General features: G+C 40.7%; 1 protein-coding gene across 2 annotated transcripts in view; it reads right to left on the bottom strand.

Annotated features, from left to right (window-relative positions):
- Positions 1-22,164, bottom strand: part of PTPN14 (protein tyrosine phosphatase non-receptor type 14) — a 121,208-nt gene that overhangs the window by 11,380 nt on the left and 87,664 nt on the right. For both annotated transcript variants that reach the window (XM_065835118.2, XM_065835117.2), the window contains 10 exons: positions 20,434-20,521; positions 19,648-19,730; positions 17,302-17,359; positions 13,949-14,027; positions 11,100-12,589; positions 8,516-8,659; positions 7,276-7,494; positions 3,507-3,635; positions 2,344-2,578; positions 99-262 (listed from right to left, as the gene is read on the bottom strand). In XM_065835118.2, the coding sequence (XP_065691190.1) occupies positions 99-262; positions 2,344-2,578; positions 3,507-3,635; positions 7,276-7,494; positions 8,516-8,659; positions 11,100-12,589; positions 13,949-14,027; positions 17,302-17,359; positions 19,648-19,730; positions 20,434-20,521 (2,689 nt within the window). The remainder of the gene's footprint in view (positions 1-98; positions 263-2,343; positions 2,579-3,506; positions 3,636-7,275; positions 7,495-8,515; positions 8,660-11,099; positions 12,590-13,948; positions 14,028-17,301; positions 17,360-19,647; positions 19,731-20,433; positions 20,522-22,164) is intronic.

Here is a 22,164-nt window from a genome sequence, read left to right as displayed (position 1 = left end):
GGTAACAGAAGTAAAGCCTTTTAATTTTAACCTCAGAAATGTAGCTAGTTAGTCAAGGAACAAGCTCAGCGTTTGTCCTGAGAAATAAGCTGACTTACTTCATTATGTTCCAAGCACCCGATCATCAGTTCTGTCAGGATAACCACGCCGGTCCTGCCGACCCCCGCGCTGCAGTGAACCACGATGGGAGGGTTGCAGGTGTTGCTGCTGTCCAAGACGCTGTTGGTGTGGCGACGCACTGACTGGATCTCCTCCAAGTAGGCTGCAAGATAAAATGCAGGCAAGGTTGCAAACATCTATGGGTCTAAACATAAAAATTAGGGAAAAAAAAGAATACGGAAAAGTCATTCTTTGTCAAAGTGGCAATAATTTTCTTTTTTTTTTTTTTTTACAACATAATTATTTTGGCTGAAGTGCACTGAACAGCACTGAATCCAGCAAGTACCAGCTGGGTGTCAATTATTACTTGGGAGTCTGCTCCTTTAAATGAAATATTCTAAAAAATTAAATTCTCTTATCCCCTCTGCAAATCTCCAGGTCCCCTAAGCAGATGATTCTAGACATCACTTACAGCAATTCCTGCTATTAACAGGTTGGGATCAAAATAACATTTAAATCCCATTGAAACTACTGCCTGTAGAAGCCCGTATCAGACGGGAAGGGAGCACCCAGCTGCTCTGCTTCCCCCTCCCTCCTTTCTTGAGTGAGACAGAATTTCACCCACTGCTCTGTTCAGAGTTTCTTTCTCAACAGCTACGAGCCCTTCTGGGAGCTCACTGTCTCAGTTTTCCCTGAAGCCATATCTAGAACAGTTGTCTTGTGTGGCCATCCTGGTGCTGTTCAACGCATTCTACTGCCAAACTGCACAGAGAACCTGACATACTGGAAGCTCACCTGGTTAAACAAACGCACCATAAAATACAACTCCAACTCTGACTTCTAAACATCATTCCAGCATAATCCAGGTGCGTGGCAAAGATGAGGGAGCTCACCCAGACAGATACACCCAGATGCAGAACTCTCCCACCAGTCAGAGGGTGACATGAGACCTGAGCTCAGCTCTCCTGCCCTGACTCTTGGGGTCATGGCCCTGCAGCCTGAGCGGTCCTTTTAACACAGGCAAGCTGTGGCTGGAGGCCAACTAACATCAGAAAAGCTAAATTTTAATCGACACAGTGAAACAGGACTCTACATGGTGTCAAACAATGGCACGGAGGAAATGAGGTCAATCAGTTTCCAGTTACTGCCGTGCCCAACCACAGCTACATGGGTTGGCTGGAGAAAAAAGGTACGAAACAAAGTAGGAATTGGGCAATAGCTTTGCCTTAAAGACAGAGCCCATAGCAAAAGCCAAAACATCATTTTTATTTTCTGCCCTGATGACAGAACTGGGAAAAGCAGACCATGTTGTTTACATCAAGTTTATGCGCCGCAAAGGAGAGTGGATCATGGAAGGACTGTAGCTGTGGCAAGACTGAAGCGGAGCTAATGGGCCTTGCTGAGACAGGACTTTGCTGCAGAGCTACGCTGCTGCAGCTGCAAAGCTTGCAGGAATTACAAGGGCAGGCATCTCCAGCGCACCAGCGCAGCATGTAGAGACTTCATCATGCCCTACTGTAGCACCACAGATGTGGCTTTAGTTAAATAATGGTTGAATTCCTATTACTGAACATAGTAGTGTTTATTACTTGGTAAAAAGTAGGAAGTGCTATTAATTCATTACTGGTGAATATAACAGTTGTGAGTTCAGGAATGCATGAACTGAGACCACATTTAATTGGGAAGGCCCTTGCCATTGCCTGGGTACAAACGGTTGGGAGAGTGGCAGAGAGTTCAGATGTACTGCACCCGTGATGGAGCTCCATGCTCTTTTGCAACAAGTCCAGTGCCTCTGCACCACTGAATGCTGCTGTCAGCAACAAGGACCTGCTATGAGAGAAGTTGTGCCCTGTTTCCCTAACATCTGAACCTCTCTCACCACATTTGTGTACAGCCTTGTACCACCTACACTCATTGGGTAGCCAGGAAGTGACAACTTATACCGAGAGATCGGCCAGCAGAGATATCCTATTATTTAAAACTTCCCGAGTCTTTAGCACTGTTGCTGCTTCTGATTTTTCCTCCTGTTATGCCAGATTGTTCAGGACCAAAACCCTCAAACATCTTGCATCCCACTTTTTTCTCCAAATACAGCAAAGCAGCACAATCTAGTTGACGCCTTTGTATGCCACAGCAATAAGCATTTAATATCAATCCCAGCTCTAACTAGGTACAGTGAACTGAATACAGTGTAAGCAGCTTTTTCTTGGATGTATTTTATAATGCAAATCAAAGAAATCTTACATAAAAAGCCTTGGACTTCTTCTGGACACCCATGGTCTGGCCAGTCGGTATACTGCAAATGCCACACTGTCCTCTCTTGTCCAGAGAGGAGATGCTTGACCTTCAGACCAGTAGTTGCATAGCAGCCGGAGTCTGTGCGGAACTTAGTTGTCACCTTGAACTTGCCGTAAGTGGCTGAGCTGTGCTTAGAGCCCAGTTTAGGCCAATAACGATGACTCTTACTTCTTCCTCCCTCCTTAACAATAAACAAGAAAAGCCATTAGTTCCTGCAATTATAATTCTCTACAAAGAGAGGGCATTAAACTCTGCAGATAAAGCAAGCATTCTTATTTCAAACTACTGGAAGAGCAAGGAACATCCCACAAAGTAAAGAAAATATCCATTAAAACTCTCAGCCATATAATATTTCTAAGTGTAAAGATGCTTGAAGAACCAACTCTTGTGTCATGGCAAAAGCCAGCTACTGCCTATACCACCTCAGTAATTTTTCTCCTGGGGAATCCTCTCCTTTAAATGGAAGGAGATTCTCTTCATCAGCCTCTAAGTATCTGTTGTTGATCAGCCTTGGGACCTGGACAGTGACTTGATGTGCTATGGCACTCCCTGTGTTTGCTAAAAGCAACCAGGCATAAAGCAGAATGCAGTGTTAGTTATCAATGTGTGCTGGTTTTTATAACATAGCACACAGTTCTTGGATTACAATAGAAATAACTGTTTTGCTTGGCAAAAGAATAAAAAGATTTTATTTTATTATTATTTTTTTTTTTACATGGACACTTCTACGGAAACAACAGCTTCTGGTCTCTTTTCAGCCTGATAAGGGTGACATTATGCAGAACTGGCCTTGGATGGGCTGGAAGTCTGTGTCATTTTAACCAGGAGTAGTCCAGTGCTCTCACATTCCAGTGGAAACATCTTTGTTTGGTTTGGCCAAATTGAAGTGGAGCAGGGGGAAGGGGGAGGTTCTGCTTGTTTCACTTTAGTACGTGCCAAACTGAGTATCAGAAAACTACAAAGTATAGCATTATAGCAGTACAAGCATATGTTCAAACAGAATAAGAGGAAAGAGGGTTGTTGATAGAAAAAACAGGTTACTGGAGTGGGAGGTGATGATAACAGATTTGGTCGCATCAGAAAGAAATGTATTCTGTGCTTTTACATACCTCTTCAGCTGTGACCATGGCTATAACATTCACCCCCTGTTCCCACACCATCTGCCAGAAGTCGTGGCACGTGTGTGGCAGAGGCCCTTGGGTAGCAATGTAGTGCCACTCCTCTCCTCCTACAGTGACCTGGGAGTAAGAAAAATAGAATACAGTCAGTGCCCAAAATCTCAGCAGCGTCTGTGCCGGAACTGCCCTTCAAACAAAAGAGACCATCATGAAACCCTTACTACTTTGTTCTTCCAATTTTGTCCAAAATTTTGAACAAGAGTAAATCTGACAAAACACTATCTTTGGTGCTTCCAAGTCCTTTCTTGATGCTTCTAAACATAAAGCTTTGAGCAAAATGTCGTCTATTTTTCTTGCCATTGCATCTGGATTGTAGAGATGAAAAAGGTCTGGTTTCTGATATGGCTTAAGTACCAATAAGCAGCTGACTGACCACCTTGGGCTTGGTGACAGATCCACGATGAAAGAAAAACTGAGCACCAGAGAAGTGTCTATATACATTAAAAAGGCACCACATTGCTTCAAATTAACACACAGTGCTGTAGAAAGCCTGAACGGAAATGAGATTTTGCACAAGGAAAGCTAAAGGCCTCTGCTCTTAGGTACCTCCCTCAATTATTTTCCACTCAGGCAAAATCCAGTTTCTTAAACCGTGAGTTTCTCTGACTCACGACACTGATCACTGCTGAAGATGTGGCCAAGCTGTCCCCAGAGGATGCAGTTCTGTCCCCACACTGTACCTAACACAGAGCTCGGATGGGCTTGTTGCCAACCAGGGATGAGATCAAGACAGGTGTCATTTCCAGTTACTCTGCCTCACTCATCTGGGGTTTTTCAGCTCAGAAGCTGCAAACTACTATAACAGTTAATCCGGTGCATTAAATGGCTTTCAAATGCCATGTGAAATTAAAAATTATCTGAAGCTGTAGTCATGTAAGTCTATTTCCTAATAGGTATCTGGATTACTAACCACATCTTATAGAAATATTTGAGTATTTGCATGACAACACATAATGAAATTATTTTTTAAACACTAACACACAGATTTATACTCTATAAGTTATGTAATGCCCTGAATAGGCCCAGCAGTACCTTGGAGTTAACCAGTATAAAACACTTTACCTGAGGTAGATCTTCATACTTAAGCAGTTTTAAAAAAAAAAAAAAAAAAAGAAATCACTTGAGCATACAAAATTATTATTTTATGACAGATTATTTGCTAAACATCAGGAAAGTTTTACACAAAAAGAATTTTTTTCAAACTTTTAGGTAAAAAGCCAAACCACTTCTAGAGCTACTAGATATTTAAAAATGTGCTTACCAGCAAAAAACAAACCCAGACAAACTAATTATTTTGGAAAGTTAAAATATTTTCCCTTCTCAGGCTAAGACCTCTTAATTCCACACGTTAGCCCAGAGCCACTTCTCACAAGGTTATAAATCCCAGAGAAGATTTACAACAGAAATGCTGACACATCCATAAATATCAAGGTGCTGGCGGACAACGCTACAAGCAGCAATCAATAACTCTGACAGGTCTAAGTATATACTACATTTGAAGTGCAGGCCTTAGAATAAATTTTCAAAAATAGAATCAATTTATTTGTTATTCAAGCAGCTGTTCATTAAGCTGAATTACCTGGGGTTTTGCACCTGTAACTAGCACAGCATTTGTATGATAACAGATTTTTCACTGCACTGAAGATGCAGTTTTCAACCTCGTACACCAGGTTATTTTCTTATTTCATACATGCAGCATTCTCCTCTGCAAATGATGGTTAAAATCTGCAAGATCAATGCAGGTAGACTCCTCAAGTTCTTGTACTAGTTGGGAACGAATATAAACTGCACAGCACTACCTGGCATTGCACACTCCATCTGGTCTTGTGCTTCCATGCTCATCTGCGGTTGTGAGTGCTGGTTTAGTGTTACTGAGCTTTTGAAGTTGGTACTGACCTGATCCAAATAGTCAGATGAAACAGTCTTAAGAATTTTTTTCTTAATCCATACATTTAATTACAATTTGTCTCTCTGGTAGCAATGACAATCATAGTATCTTAACAGCAAAGGCCAATAGTAAATAAGCAGAGAAAAAAACCCCATAGGGCTCGCAGACTGATGTGGAATCCTCCAGGCACGGATTTTCTCAGGATGATAGAGGAGTTTTCTTTGTCTATTGACTTCTGGTCCAAATATCCAGCCTCCTGGCACATGGTATGAAAGGACCATAAATAGTCTGGAGGGAATGGGATGCCTGGAATGTTTACTGCATTCTAATGCCCTGACTGCAGGATATTAAAAACTGAATATTGGGCCGCGAACACATACACATACACTGTGCTACCGAGGTAAATTTTGCAGATGCAATTTCATCTTCTAAGCAAAAGCACATCTGCTTGGTTTATGTACGTGCCATTATGAGTGTGAGAGGAAAATACTGGAAGGACTGTCATATGCTGAAACGCTCCTGGGTGCTCTATGAATGTGAGATGCCTGTGTGTCCAATACTGACACAGAAGGTAAAATGTGGACTCAAAACTGGCCAGGGAAAATTGTTTTCTGGCTGGTATTGCTTTGTGGGCATAATTTATGTCAGGAATCTCTTTTTTTTGGCCTCCTAACAAAGTAGATGAAAAATTTTGGGCTCAGAAATCCATCATCATAGCAACGTCTGATTATGCAAAAACTCAGTATCTGCTACCTACTAGGCTATGTAGAAAAGTGATAACCTGCCAGGGTCCTGGTTCAGAAATGGTTTTGAATCAACAGGATTTAAGACTGTTGCAAATCACAACCCAAGGAGGCCAGCAAGTCTCTTTAAACTTTAAAAAGGCTTTAACTCCAGGAAAATATTAATTTAACAGCATGTGTTATTTGTTATTTTTGAACTACTTCATCTTAATTTGGAGTCTAAAAATGAGAAAAAGCAGATAGCCTATCTATCATTTGAGGGAGAAGAGTGCTGTTACTCAGGGTAGAGGATAAGATTTAAAAAAAAATATATATATCAATGAACTGCATACATGGAGCTACATCCTTCATTTTTAAAAATCGTGTCCTACATGCCAGTAAATGGCAAAAATATTTCAGTCACACTTTGTGCAGTATTTCCTTCAGGCTGCACCATTCAGTTGCACGGATCATGCTGCATGGGTTGTTGTGTTCCCCAAGTGGCCCACGAGGCTATCTGGACTGATTATCAGAACACGTAATGATCAAGCAGACAATGTTTGTCTGCAGCTGTCTGTCCCTCTTGACTACTTCCACTGGTGGAAACCCTGAATGTGTTCCTCTCCAGGAGTAACATCTCCCTGCACTGCACTGAGCTGCTTTTTCTTTCAGGTACAGGGTCATGACAACCATGATCCTATGATATTACATATTGTATGTTATGATACTGCATATTCCACTGGAGGTATTGGGGCTGATCTAATGCATTTTCATGAGGTTTAAGAAACACGGCATCTCCTTCTACATTAACCAACAGAGACACTCCACAACCAGCTGGCAGAGGTGGACATAAAAAGTAACGATGCCTCTCTAAAGTGACTTTCCAATCTCTACCAAATAAATCAAGTCATGCGTGTTAGTTGATAGGGGAGTTTAGAGATGCCCATGCTGACACAAAGGCACAATGACACATTCTGACTGAGCTACCTTTTCAGAACTCCCAGACTTACAGAGAATGCTGTTATGCGTCCACAAATGCAAAGCTTTAGCATACCTTCGTTTGCAAAGCAAAGTTCAGGAAAGCTTTTACCTTTATGTGTGAAGCATTGATGTAGCCTGTATTATTTTCTTTGGTCGGCACCAGCTCCACTCGGTTCTCCTCGTAAGGGACGACCTCCCTGATGCGGTTGCGCTCGGTGTTTTCAGGCAAGGCAGCAGTGGTAAAGATCCCATCTGCCTTTTTCTTTGGAATCTGCTCATATTCTGTAAACACCATCCCCTCTTCCAACTTCCTCTTCAAGATTTTGCACTAAGATTTAACAAAAAGGAACACCAATCCATTAATTCCTCCTGGAAAAATATTTACCCCTAGACACATCGATCAGTTGTTTGAATTGCAGTATACACCCACAGCATTCTCTTTTCAGTTGCATTTATCTGAGGAAACACGGCACACTCTCTTATTTCTACTGAATGAAACCACAAGCAATTTTTACATTTTTACATTCCACCTCCACATTTTTTTAAGACTGACACCAAAAAAAGCAAAAACATGCTAAATACTACCCTGGTTGAGTATGAATTTGTATGTGATTTCACCACAACAGATACTTGTGAAAATATCTTAAATTTATCTCTTCAGGAAGAAGAACGCACTGCAAGAAGTGTGATGTGGTCCACATTTTCAAAAGACTTGCACGCATGCAATTTCTGTGGTTGAATGAAACCCCACATATGTTCAGGCGGAGGTTAAGCTCTGTCGCCTGCATACCAGACAACACGAGGCTCCAAATTTCTATCCAGAAAGCCAGAGAGATTTGCTACAAATGTGTGTCTGAAATCTTCATGGCAAAAACTGTTTTTAATTTCTGAAATTCCATATACATACACACACCCACATGTGCAAACAGCAGGAGGCAAAAAACTTTTTTTTTGTTATTTAATCCTATTAGAGACTTTTAACTGAACTCCTCGGTTGTATCAGGACATGAAAGATGGTATCTGCAGATGATCACTGTGGAAAGACTGCCTGATCAAGTGGAAAATGTGCAAACTGTTACACTGACAGCTTGATCTTGTATGACAATGTACGGTCACATGAAACAGCGAACAGCCTCAATTTTCACCGACTTCAGTAAATGTTCAAGACATTTAACACTTTGCCAGCATCCAAAGACACACCATAGTTACCAAAAGGCCTTTTCCATTAATGGCTCTGAAAACTTTTAAGATACATTTTTTCACATTTTAAGTCAAGCTTTAATACTTTAGAAACTTCATGCTGCTGGGAACAAAGGCAACGAGCAACATTTCATGAGCCTCCATCTTACCCTCTCATCCATTGGCACCTTGGCGACTTCATCCTGGCTGTCCTCCGGCACTGGAACCCTAGCAACCGAGAGTCCGTTCAGTGCTGCCAACATCAAGGGCCTCTTCTGGGCATCCAGGCCTGCCATCTTCTGCTTTTCTAGATTCTTTTGGCAAGAAAAGGCACGTTTTCATCTCTGTGTGATTATTTATAATGCCAGTAAAATGCTGGAATGTTTTTTTAATCTCCAAAATCTGCAACTCTCTGGCCAAGGAATGCAGATGATCACCATTAGCATCGTAAATTCAAATACAACCTCTATTCTTCCTGTTATTCCTCAAAGGCCTGCTCCTACATGAGCACAGAATTTTAATTTCAAAGAAGCAATCCCAGCACATAATACAGTTTACAAGCCATCGAAAGACATACAAATACAATCTCGAGCATTTTTCTGCAAACATTATTCTGAATGTAGGACACACAAAGCATCGCCCTGTTATGTTAAAGCAGCGCTACCGTAGCCAAGATACCTGGGGCATCTTTTTAAAAGCAATAATTTCAATCTAGTACAACAAACAGTAAAACACAGGACAGTTGTTTCTCTTCTATAATGGCAATGCTTAAAATGAGAAGTCTTCTGATGCACTCAGCTATTATGGTGATTCAAATAGCACCCATGATATATTTCACACTAAAAACTGAGCTCACAAATCCCAGAAATCAAACATAGCAGCCAGGGAGTGGTATTGTTTCCCATATTCATGCATCATATCACACTGCGACACGGAGAACCCGAGTATGAATTTTAAATTCGTTCATCCTGCTGCCCTCCTTATGCCACTGGGAGCTGAAACATCAAGCAACATGACAGACCGTCTCTAGAAGGAGCAGAATTATGGATATTTTATCCCATTTCCTTAACAGTTCTTTCTGCTGGATTTGGAAGGAGAGATGAGCACAAGAGATAGCTGGTTCTCAGCTGTGGTTACCACATAGGGTAAGCTCAGCTCCTAGAAACACATCACCGAACCTCAACACCCTCAGACATATGTCGATGGTTTGATTTTTCAAAAGCCTGTGAGCTTCTTCCTCAACCCTGGGTTCCTCCAGAGCACCAAGTCAAAACCAAACAAACACGCAAAACAAAAATCCCACACCACTCTGCTTTCTTTCCTTAGTTCCAGAAAGTAAGAAAATGCAAGTAGTTTTTCTTTGTTTGGAGATTTTATTATTATTCCTACTTGCAAAGTAAAATAGAAAAGCCTGTGTTCAAAAGATCAAGGTCATCAAATTACGATTAATATAACATGATTCCTATGACAAAAGGAAGGTCTGCATGTGTTAAGACTGCTGATCTAGGCTGAAACCATCTTCAAAGCTTAATGCTAAGACAACCCCTCTACTTTCAAAACAACACCACCAGCAGCACCTTTTGACCAGGCTGGTCTGAATAATTATTCAGAGGAAGAATACTCAAACAACATCACTAAGCTTTCTTCTTGACTTCATTTCCACCCTAAAATCCTTTGGGCTTCTGCTCCTCTATGTTTTCTTTCCTCAGAAGATCAAAAGAGCACACCTATGCTTGTTGTTACACCAGCGTCTACAGTATTCATTCATGAAAAATTATGTTTTAGAGTCAAGTATCTATTTTACATTTAAATTTTAAGATTCTGCAAGGAGTAAATTCAATGTCCAGGATACAACTTAATGGCCCAAGTTTGATTCCTAACCATTACATCAGTGTAAGGATCACCAAGGAACAAGAAGCACTATACATAGGTTTAGAATTTTTTTTTAATATGGAGTAGTATGTAAATTTAACTAGTTACTACTCTAGTACATTACAAAGTCTTTTCCACTCTGGACCATCTAGATGCTTTATTAATTTATTTCAAGAATTGTTTTATTTTCAGACCTCAATTCTGAAAAAAAGAACCCCTTAGTTTGCTTTCTGTAACCGCAGTGGCACTTTTCAGGGCATTACCTCAAGCACATACATAAGTCACCGAATGGTGAGCACACCTCATATTTCTGCCATTGCTTGCAGTGACGTGGAAGCCTTTGAATACTTCTTATTCTAAATTCATTGCAAGTTTAAAAGTAGTCTATTTCTCATACTTGAGTACATTAAAAAAAAAACCAACAAACAATCCAGATCCTCAACCACCTAGCCTCTACATCTGCTGCTTCTGTAATTAGAAACCCAGTCACTTATTTCTTGGAAAAAAGGGCAATCCATACTCTACAGCCACCAGTGCTTTACTCAGATAACTATGTTGTATAAAGTGGCAGGAAAGGCAATCAAAGAGACTGTTTGAAAAACTCGGTTTCCATTATGTTATATACATTGTAATACTTAACTCGACCTCTTTGCAAAGAAGGAATAAAACACTAGTACTGAAACACCATCTCCCGGCCACCTCAGCAAATGTGCTGCAGACCTGTCCTGTCCCCAGATCTGCAGGGGCTTAATATCACATTTCCTAACTGGAAGGAAATCGACATCTTCCCACCCATGCGTTACCCACAGTGTACTGATCCAACAGTTTTATGATATGGAAACTGATTTCCAAGAAGCCACTGCAACAGAGGAAGGCACTTACCCTCATCATGATTTCTCTTTCTATAATGCTGTCCTCAATAGAAAACATTTCAGACACAGGCCTTTCCTTGACAGGTTCTTTCTTGACCCTCTCCTTCACACTCGTGAGGTCAGGCTCTGAGATAGAGGGCCCGAGCGAAGACCCGTTTATTGCCATTTGATCAGTTCGAGAGACACTAATGGCTTTGGAAGGGCCGGGCCTCATGGCCTTGGCCCTGGCTACAGCCACAGAAACGCTAACGTGGTCCTGCCTCAGGGCTCCATTGCTCACACTTTTACGAGGTCCAGGGTACTCTGGAGGAGGTTTATTTGGTATTCTAGCCAAGGCAGCCTGCAGCTGAGCACTGTACTCCATGTTCTCAGGGAGGGCTGTTATCCGTGCCACAGATTCTGGGCTTTCTTCTTCCTCTTCACTTTCACTGCTGTGAATCAGCATTGTCGCATCAGAGAATGTCTTTTTGTGATGATAATGAGGAACCTGCTGAACTTCATGCCCCATCTGAACTGACTCTTCTGGCTGCACCTGTTCCCGCAAAGTGTTCCTGCGCGGCAGAGGGGCGTTTAAAGTTTTTAATGCCATGGCTTCTATACCCCGTACCATATTGCTGATGACCTCCAAACTATGGCGCTTGTTGACAGCTGCATGATGCTTCACCGCCATGAGGGGCTCGCTGACCTCCTGCAGGGACTGACGGACGACCGGCGAGCTGTCCTCTTGGAAGGTCTTCACCGAGAGCTGGACTTTGCGGGTGACCAAGTCGGGACTGCTCCCGCTGACGTACTTGTGCCGGTGGCTTGCCAGGTCGGGCGTGCTGGTGGCAGGACGTGGGCGCGGGTAGGGAGGCGGGGGTCTGAAGAGATAGTTCTTCAACATGTGAGCAGTGTTGTAGCTCTGGCTGCTCTGCAGCTGCATGTTGGCCAGCTCCGGCGTGCTGACCGTGTGGGATATGGCGCTGGCTGCCGTCTTGTTTTGCGCAGCGTTATTAGGGTTCATTTGGTCAGACGGAGCAACAGGCTTGTTATAGTTGCCACCCTGGGGCCCATATGTAATCGTATAAGGATGTCGCTCTCGGATCTCGGGCTGACTGTAAACCAGGTCTTCTGGCTGGTTATAAGCATGTGTGTTTCCAATATTGAGATTCCTCAAAGACTGACTTTGGCTGTCCATCTGGATCACCCCTCTCTTCATTTGCCTCATGACAGTTTCATAATCTGGAGTCGGCCGGTAGGATGGCACTATGATTGCACTATGTCTGTGGCTGGGGATGTAGTCTGCTCTCATGATGTCGCTTCCAGGGATGCTCAGATTTGAGGACATTGGAGATGCCTGGATGAAGTTCTGTGAGCGATTGAGGGAGTTCATGCTGTGGGCACTGCATACACTCCCATTGGGTCCATTACCATTCAAGTAGCTGAAGTCCATTGGACACCTGTCTAAACTGGTCTGAGACCTACAGTAAAAAGTTTCTTCATTTCCATGGAAAATGCTATCTGTGTAAAGCAGAGACAAAAGATGTTGACAGTTTTAACATACAAGGACTCATTCAATGTTAACAAAACTTAAATTGCAGTCTGCACCAGCGATTACAGAGACAGCTTAGTGTACAACAACTGCAGGGAACATTTGGTCTTGCGAACATCCTTGGGTCACTGATACAGAACTAAAACAAAGCTACTCCCATTAACACTCCCAACAGTTAGCAAAATCTGGTAGTTCACATCTTTGTGGGAGATATGAAAAGCAAAAGAGAGGAAGTGTTTTTGCCTGGGGTGGCAAGGAACAATAAAGGTGCATCTCCTCCCTCAGCATCCTGGAAGGTCTCACTGCTGCTGCCACCTTAAAAAAGTAGTGCTGCTAGCCTGTGGTAATCCTAAAAATTCTCTTGTGTCTTCTGTTGATACACTGTTGAAATCAGCTTCAACAATATAGAGAAGCCTGTGGTAAAACTAAGAGGACTTTACAATTCTTCTAAAATTGAGAATATCCCCCTTCAGAGCCCCAGTTTCACAGTCCAACAGTAGTAGCCACTAAGTCAAATTTTATATTGTATGCAAGGAACTACACTGAATGGCTCCTTTCAAAACTTGTCAAATTCTACCTTAAAACTAGTCAGACCACCACAACTCTAAACCACTCTCAGGTATGACTAAGAGCTCTTCTGCTGGTGAGAGCACTTCAGCTGTACCTCTCATGAACTGCAAAGAACGTAGCCTAACAGACCTGGCTACGTGTATTCCAAAAGGTAGTACGGTTAAGGGCGTGAGACTCGAGCTGTTTAGTGGCTGGGCTCCATTCCCAGCCCTGATCAAAGTAACCTGGTACAACCTCTTAGAGAATTTATTTGTGAAACGTGGGGGTAAAAATAGTTAACGTTCCTTAAGTCTGTAAGCCTAACAAAGCAGGCAGATGTTGGTGAAAAATGAACAGAAAATATAATCCAAATATACACTTCAGTGTTCAGGACACTATGATTTCTTCTACAGTAAAGGATATTTGCTGTCTTCTTTTCCCTCGATCCATTTCTCTCCCTGGCCTCAGCTGGCACTGCCTTTGAATACAGCCATCATACTTCCTTTAGAAATTGTTTTTTCAGTTCACTGAACTGGAATACCAAGTTTAAGGTCCATATAATCAGGCACAGACATTTTAGAGAAATGTGGAAACTGAAATTGGACTTTAAACAGAAGACTTACTGCAACAATAACTGTAAAACTTTTAGCTCTCCTCCAGCAGCAACTCCCACTTGAGTATGATGGCATTAAAAACCTAGACATAAGGAGTAGGAGCTTCTTCGCATACACACACAAAAAAATTAAGTCCATTAAAGGAAACATATATGCTTTAAGTACCTTGTGAATTATGTGTTTCAGTGTAGTGTTCTCCACACTGGACATGCATAGGAGGCAGTATAAATGGATGTTGTCTTGGCTGAAATAAAAGCACAGGGAGGAAAAAAAAGACATTAGGAGCTTCATTTGCTACAATTTTTGCAGCTGAAACAGGAAAAACAGTTCTACGCCCTTTCCACTGAATTTTGCTCTTTCTTACCCAGCCAAAGACACATGGCTTGGCGTTTCTTTATAGAACAGAGAATAACGTTTCCTAAATTGTTTGCTAAATTTTGTTCCGGAGACCAGAGCTGACCAGTTAAGACTCCTTTAAGCTCAACCACTTCAGAAAACAACATCCAGACTCCCTGGTCACTTAGAACTTCAAAAGTTTATTAAAAACCCTTGTCCTTGAAGAATTAAAACAAAACAAACACCTAATCAGGACAAAACCAGGAGATGGAACAAATTCAAGGACCTAGAACGCTGTTATACAAGCAATAGGAGCACATTTGAACTTTAAAATAACTCTACAAATTACATGGATATCGGATTCCCTAAATAATGAATTGGAGCCTTCCTCCAGCAATCTGCACTGCAACAAGCTTTTTAACACATCAAGTATCACAGGGGGCAATTCAGCATTAAATCAGCAGGATCATTTACAGCAAAACAAATCAGAGCTGATGATGTGTTCACCAGCTTTGTCCATTGGTAAACCGATGCGCTTTGCAATCACATTTTTCCACCTGCACTGTAATGTCGTCTGGTGTCACTGAGCCAAGTTCATGAAAACATACTTTGATTCACAAAGTAAGCAGAAAGAGAAGGAAGACACTCTTGTCTCATGAATATGTCTTAACAGCAGAATAAGGGCTTTTCATCTAGGGTGATTCAAGTAGTTCGAACTATTAAGGAATACTGTGGATGCCCAAGGCAAAAAAGAAACACCAAATATTTTACCTTTGCATGTGCATGCACAAAATGAGCACCACGCAAGTTAGCTACTGAAGAGGAGGTTGGGCAGGGGTTAAATTTACATTTTCTGTGTAAATGCAGAGAAGGAATGAGAATCAAAGAAACTGAGCACACATATGAATTCTTGCATACAAAATGACTGTGTTAAGCCAGAGCTGGAAGATGACAAGAAACATTTCTGCTACAATTACTTTCAAGGGTATAAACCCTGCCCTCACTGAGCAATCTGGGCAAAGGAGCTGCTGCTGACAACCTGAGCAGCAGAGCTTTGCCTGGAACAAACCAAGATGTAATAGATGTTACGGGAAGGATCTGCAAGAAATTAGGGATTATTCTGTCGTTTTTTTGAGTTCCCCCCCCCCCTGCTTTTTTTTGGTTTTGTTTTGGGTTTTTGTTTGTTTGGTGGTGTTGTTTTGAAGGCCAATCTGCCTTTTCTGACAAAACAGAAGAAGCTTGAGGTCTGCAGAACATCAATATCCAGCTTAAGGATCACGTGGATTTTATTTTTTTTAATCATCTAATTAAATATATAATCATACTAAGATCTCCTACACTGAGGAGGTTTTGCTGGGAAACCAGCATCATTAAGTGGCTTGACAGGAAAAGGAAACAGCATTAAATGGCTTTAAAGTAATAGTTAACAAAATACAGGTTCACCATGATGCCAAAACCATACAAAGGGTCTTAATCTGAAAGTAGTGAACACGATCCCCAGTGAAGTGGCAGAGCCTCAGCCCAAAGATCCCACTTCACTTCCCATTTATGCCTAATGATTTATTACCATACAAGACAAATTAATAGGTAGGTGTATAAAGGTATGTGCAAGGCAGACAACAGTGAGGAGGGCTTCTTTTTTTTTTCCTCCCCAAAAAGAACTGTTCCAACAAGTTAAGAAAACAATTATGGAAAAAGCAGTTGAAAGTTCAACATGAGCGGTTAGCAGCCCAGTTCACTTTTTAATTGATGAGTTACACATTCCTCCTCTTGATCTTCGTGAGACTTAAAAAAACCAACCAAAACATACCAAACTTGTTGCATACTTTTGTTCAAAACATAGAGAGGCAGCAGGATTTGTTTTTCCGCTGAAAAAGCAGATTTAAATTTTTCATATCTAATGCCAAAGCATAAGAAGGCAAAGCACATTTCATTTCTTTACCTTCAGTTTTTTGTAGTCCTCTGCAGGGACCAAACTAGCAGATACCAAAAATACTGTAAATATACCTCAGAGAACATAATACACAGCCTGTGTATTGCATTGTGACACCTTAGGAACATGCTAAGAATGAAAGGACAACGAAATGCAGAGCCAGCTACAACTGCTTTCCTGCCAATGGCTGGGAAACATAGAACACAACTTTTAGATCTAATGGACCACGTCCAGGCGCGCAGGCAAACAGCCTATCCTGAAATCTGCAAAAATAAAGCTCTCCTAATATCAGTACTTGCTTAAGCTTAATTTTGGAACATTTTCGCAAGCTGTAACCGCACTGTGGGGATACGTCAAGAAAACACTCCATATTACTTTTCTGCCTCACAGCAATAGGCCAATGGAATCATCAGTCTGGGAAGGTCTATAGAGCAAGTTTAAGGTATATCACAAATGAAAACTGGCAGCCCACACACAGACAATATTGCCCTCTGTCTAAGTGACCAGCAGTGCTGTTCCTACTCTTATTTAAGGGGTTCTGAATTATGGAAGAAACACTGACATACTAGATGATAAAATCGGATCCACAAAAGCGTCCTTAGAGCTGACTGGGAAAAAAAGATTCCCACAGATGTTTTTAGTAAAGATTTCAGGAAAAAAGTTATCCAGTTTTGTCAGATTTACAGTATTTAAGATTAGTTAAACAGAAACAAATACAGTTTAAGGAAAACTCTGAATCACAATCCTGTACTGATTTTAATAGTTTTAGTTAAAATCACTGTAACTTGATACCGAAACTAGGCTCTTAACACAAGAGGTTGATACATTGCAAGTAGACTTAACACAAAAACACGAGGAATGGAAGAAACGTGAAAGGAGAAGCTGAAAAATTAGGTAATGACTAGATTTTGATGTATACAGCAAAAGACATCTCAGATTCTTTCTAGAGAATTATTTTCTTTACCTACTGAGCATAATCGCAATCCAGTAGAAAAGATGCTTAGTTTCTGCAGGGCAAATAAAAATATAATGCCTTGAAGACTGTAATTTTTAATGCTCAGTGATGATATTAGCCAGTTAAATTAATCAACTTGGGCAGCCACACCCTTGAAATTCATTCCGATCATATTGCCTACAACAAATGAGTAAATGTGCTTATTTGAAATTTAGAAAGTATTCCATCTTACACAATGCTCCATCCCATTACAAAGGTTATAGACATTCTCAAAGACCCCGCCATGGCACATACCAAGGATGACCTACTCCAAGTAGGTCGTCGTCGGATAGGAGGAGGAGAACTTGATTGTCTGTGGAAGAAAAAGTAAAGAGAAATACTAGAAACTAGAATATTTCAATTCTGCTTCAAGGATAGATGGGAAAACCAAGAGATGAGGAATATGTAAGTATTGCCCATTAATGAGATTTCAAAAAATATTAGTAAATGAAAATAATTCAGGTCCTTCTCTTAACATAGAGAGTATTCCAGTTCCAAAATATACATGCCTTCTGTTCATTATCCTATTTGGCTTACTTGGAAACACAAGAAAGAAAAACTCCTATTTAAAAATTAATTAAACAAACAAATCTCTTAAGCAAAAGAAACTGAACATGGCACACAGGCACCATCTCAGGTGACTTAAGGTGAACATTAAAACAATGGCAATTTTATGAAATTCATAGCAATCACTCCAAAGCAATGGGTACAGATCAGGAGGGGTAAAAAAAGAAAACAACAAGGTGCAACTTGTTAGATGACACCAGCAGAACCACATACAATGTTAGAGTCGCCAGGTGCAGCAGATGGAACAAGCAGCATAGGAAGGGAAATGAGGAAGGGAAAGAAACTAGTTGAAGGAGGCAGAAATACAGTGCTTACGTGAAGAGAGGAAAGGTGGAATTTGTCCTCTTACAGTTTCTGATCTGGTGAAGGATGTTATGTGCGATTAGAGGAAATGCACACAGGAAAACAAACAACTAGCATTTTAACAGAGGGCAGGAAAATCATTTGCCTAGAAAACACACACTGGCATATACTGTCATCAATATCTGTGGCTCTAACACAGAAGCTGATACCACATGGGGCTGTGGCAAGAAGGAGAGCTGTTCTAAAGGCAAAAATACATTTAAATTTCAGTTCTTTCACTCAGTGACCTCAGGACATTTCTATGTTTATTAGTCCAAATATTTGTAAGTTGTATATGAAGCTGCTACATACACCCAGTTTATGGTACCCACATAGTTATGCCTCAGTGTTTAGAAATAAACATGATCAAAAGCTATTGGTTTTGCAGTCTGGGTTATGAACGGTAACAGAACAGTCTTCTCTGTTCACCCCAATATGCAGCTTCAAAAGGGGAATATTCCAAGATCACAGACTACGGTATTTTGTTTTCTTTCTTGACTGTCACAGGGGAAACAATCCCGAGATTCCTTTGAACTCAATTTCTCTGAAACCATTAAAATTAAATTTAGTATTAGACTACTGAAATGCATTATATGCTGCTAAGAAATATCTTTTCTGGTCTTCTCCTCACCTCTTAAGACCTGTAAATGCCATCTGAAACCTAATCAACATTTCCTTTCTAGAAGTGAAAAGATCACTCTCTGCAGTTCACCTCACTGGTCTCTCCAATACTCTAATACATTGTATGTTAATATATTGGGTGCACATGTAATATTAGAAAGCTAGACCTTCCAATCTTCCCTTCATCATTTCGGCTTTATTTTCCAACAGATGGCATTACCCAGCTAAACAGATGGGATGTCCAGCTCTAACTAGAGCTGTTGATAGAGATTAACTTCTTCATTTCTTTCCAGCTAAACTGATAAATTTCATAAGGGATTCATGTTCTCAATGCTATACAAACCCCGTACATCATGAAAATTTCTCAAAACTCTAAACTTCTCAGAGAAAAATTTTTCTCAAACCAAAATTGCTGTGTGCTGGTATAAATGAAACATACTCAGCTAATAAACTGACTTTTGACTTACAACTAAAGCCTCACGAATTCCTCCTGTGTGAGAGGACTAGCTCAAGGCCAGATCCTTAGTAAGCATTTAAAGCAGAGCCTAAAAGAGACTTTGGGTTCAGATTTACAGTCTCTGCTGTGTCATGCTGGTATGGCAATGCAGATTAGCATGCCCAGGTGTCCTCCCTTGTTTGGTGCATGTAAGAAGCAGATAAATTATACTGCCCAAATTAGAAGATGACAACTTGTGTTTTCCACCAACCTTAGCAGCTAGATGGGTAGTGCATCTTCAAAACACTTCACTTTTTGGTATGTTAATATATGTCACCCTTCACTCCAGTTTAGACTAATACTCTGGCTTATGAACAGCAGAGACCGGGACTTCAATTTAGGACACTCTGTCAAATTTGGCTGCTTGGGGAGCATCAAAGCCTCACAAGGCTCAGAATGAAATTTCATTCTCAATTGTCTTGCTGGTGGTTAAAACAAGAAAAAAGTGGAAAGGGCAAAAGAATAACTGACACAAGTGATTAGAACAAAACAAACAAACAAAACCAGACATGCCAAAACTCAGAGCAATTCCAAAGCAGGGTGTCAGAAAACAACTCTGAAGAAAGAGTACTCACTCTGTGCAGATTTTGTTCTGTTTGTAAAACTTGTGTCTTGCTGCAAACAGCCGTGAAATATATTTGGCATTTTCAAGATCATCCTTTAAACACAAGAAATAGAAAAAAAAAAAAATCATTTTGTTGTCCTTACCAAGAAGTAACAACGAAGATTTTTAAAAACCCAATTGCAGTAATGCTTGGTAAGGTCCGTCATGTACAGAATCTGGCTGCCAAGAACATGTCTAGTGCCCTCAAGAGCATTCAAGGCATTGAATTTCTGAAATGCAGTGGCATGCCTTTGCATGCTGCCACTCCGCTGCTAAGTCACAGTGGGAGGAGAGGAGGGACAACACCAAAAAAAAAATTGCTCAAGCTTGCTGGTCCAGTTTCTATACTGGTCTTGGTTCAGGGAAATGTGGAATGATTTGAAATGGCACAGAACAGCACTGCAGCCCTCCGAGTCCCAGTATGTGCACACACGGGAGCTTATGTCCTGTTTCTACAACCGCTTATGCTGCTATATTTATGCCAGCATGAAAGACAGCGTGGCACTGTGATGTTTTATCCAACAAGCACTTCAGCTTTTTGCAGACTTCCCAGCATACCTTGGGATGCTTGGAAGAGAGTGCAAATATTGGTAGCTAAACAACGTTGATTTCACTGTCTGCATAAAGTAAAATGTGAACTTTGGGGGTGGAGGCGTATGGTAAGCAAGCCCCTTTGGGAAAGTGGAATTTTAAAGTGTTGGTTTTTGCTTTTATATAAGCAACTTTCTTGATGACACTGATTAGATCTTTTCCTTACCGTGTGAAACAGCACATTCTCTTCTTTGTTGATCAACTCAAGAACAATCAAAGACTTGTTATGTGCTATATTCGCAATGTCATTCCACCTGTAGAGTAAAAAAATGCAGTAGAGTTTGCCAACACATACATTCAAACATTTCACAAACACATTAAGAATCCCTTAGTCAACATTAGTCTTGTTTTACGGGAAAGCTTTTCAGTAGCTGTTTGGTGAAGAAACATGGTCAGGAAAGTACGGAAGTCATGCTCTGATTCAAGGAGAAACAGATATTCAGCTCCTAACCCAAAGCAGGGGAGTTAAAAGCTCTCTTTAAATCATCAGTTTGAACACTCACAATAGAATCTGCATTGAAAATATACTAATGATAAACATTACACTGAAGTGCGGCATTTTTGAACTGATTGATTTTAGCCACATGTAATAGAATTTGTTGTTGTTTCTTGGTTTTTGTTGTTTTTCCTCTCCAAATGCTGTTTCCAACTTCCCTCAAGTGCCAATTCTTCAGAAAAAAGGTTGACAACATGGTTATGTAGACTACGCATATCACATTAATACTTGGTTTTTATGTTTGCAAACTTTTTTTTTCAAGTAATCGTCAGGTTACCCAAGATCAGAGTTATAATCTTCTTACAAATAGCTGACAGACATTTGCACACATTGCATGCAATCCATGGGGATGGAAAGGACTTGTTTTTTCTGTTTGCAGCATGCATTCCTCTTCATGTCATGGCAGGATGCTTGAAGTGCATATTTCCAAAGAGTAACGATTCCAGAACCAACCAGCACTTCTACATGTAAAGAAACTTCTCACTTCTGTCACCTGGTACAGTTAAAGGATTATCTAATTTCTTCTCGAAATTAAATATGCAAAACGCCAACTATGTGGAAAAGGGAACACTATTGTTTTTGAAAATGACCACTGAAAGCCCTTTAAAGCAATAAAAAAATCCAACATTCCAGTTTGAGTCTGATAAAAGCCTTGGCTACTGACTAAAAATTAGAACTCCTCATAAAACACAATTTTTTGGCCGCACGAATGTTCATATTCTAATAACGGGGACTAGCACAAACCTACTTCAAGTTAACACTGACAGTAATGGAAATATCCACCAGAACAGTACCAAAGAGGAATGAGTGAAACCCTGGCCTCCCTGGAATCACGGAGACTTCTAGCAACATTTTCATACAGAACAATCTTTTATAAGTAACAAAACCGACAGAAGAAAGTTAATGGAAAGGTTTAAGTGATTCTTAACAACCAAAATAGACAGAACAAGTAAACAAATGACATAGCTAGGATTTTCAAAATCACGGAAAAAGGAAATTCAGCTTTTTTTTTTTTTTTTAATGGGGCATATAAATATGGCAACCACATTTTCAGAACTGTCGAGTGCCTAGGCTGCCAACCGTGAGGTTTAACAGATTTGCCTTCAGAAGCATCACAGAAGTAGACATAAAGGCAAGAAAAGAAAAGGGATCAAGGCCTTGTAAGCAGAACAAGATACATGACAGACAACTATATGCTTCTTGCGCCAAACCCGTTCACAGACATCAGAAATTATTCTTTATCACATCTCTTATGGCCAAGAGGCCAATCCTGAAAACAGTGAGGTGAATACTCCTTAGTTAGAGGACTGGCACTATTGAAGTCACATATGTAAGTAAAGAATAAACCCCACACATGGAGCTCTGAAAAGAAACTCACTTAAAATAGAGAAGACCCTAGTT

Source organism: Patagioenas fasciata, chromosome 3 (genome assembly GCF_037038585.1).
Source record: "Patagioenas fasciata isolate bPatFas1 chromosome 3, bPatFas1.hap1, whole genome shotgun sequence".
In the NCBI taxonomy this organism is placed as follows: Eukaryota; Metazoa; Chordata; class Aves; order Columbiformes; family Columbidae; genus Patagioenas; species Patagioenas fasciata.
Note: the sequence above shows the minus strand (reverse complement) of the source record. Positions and strands in the feature narration are given on the sequence as shown.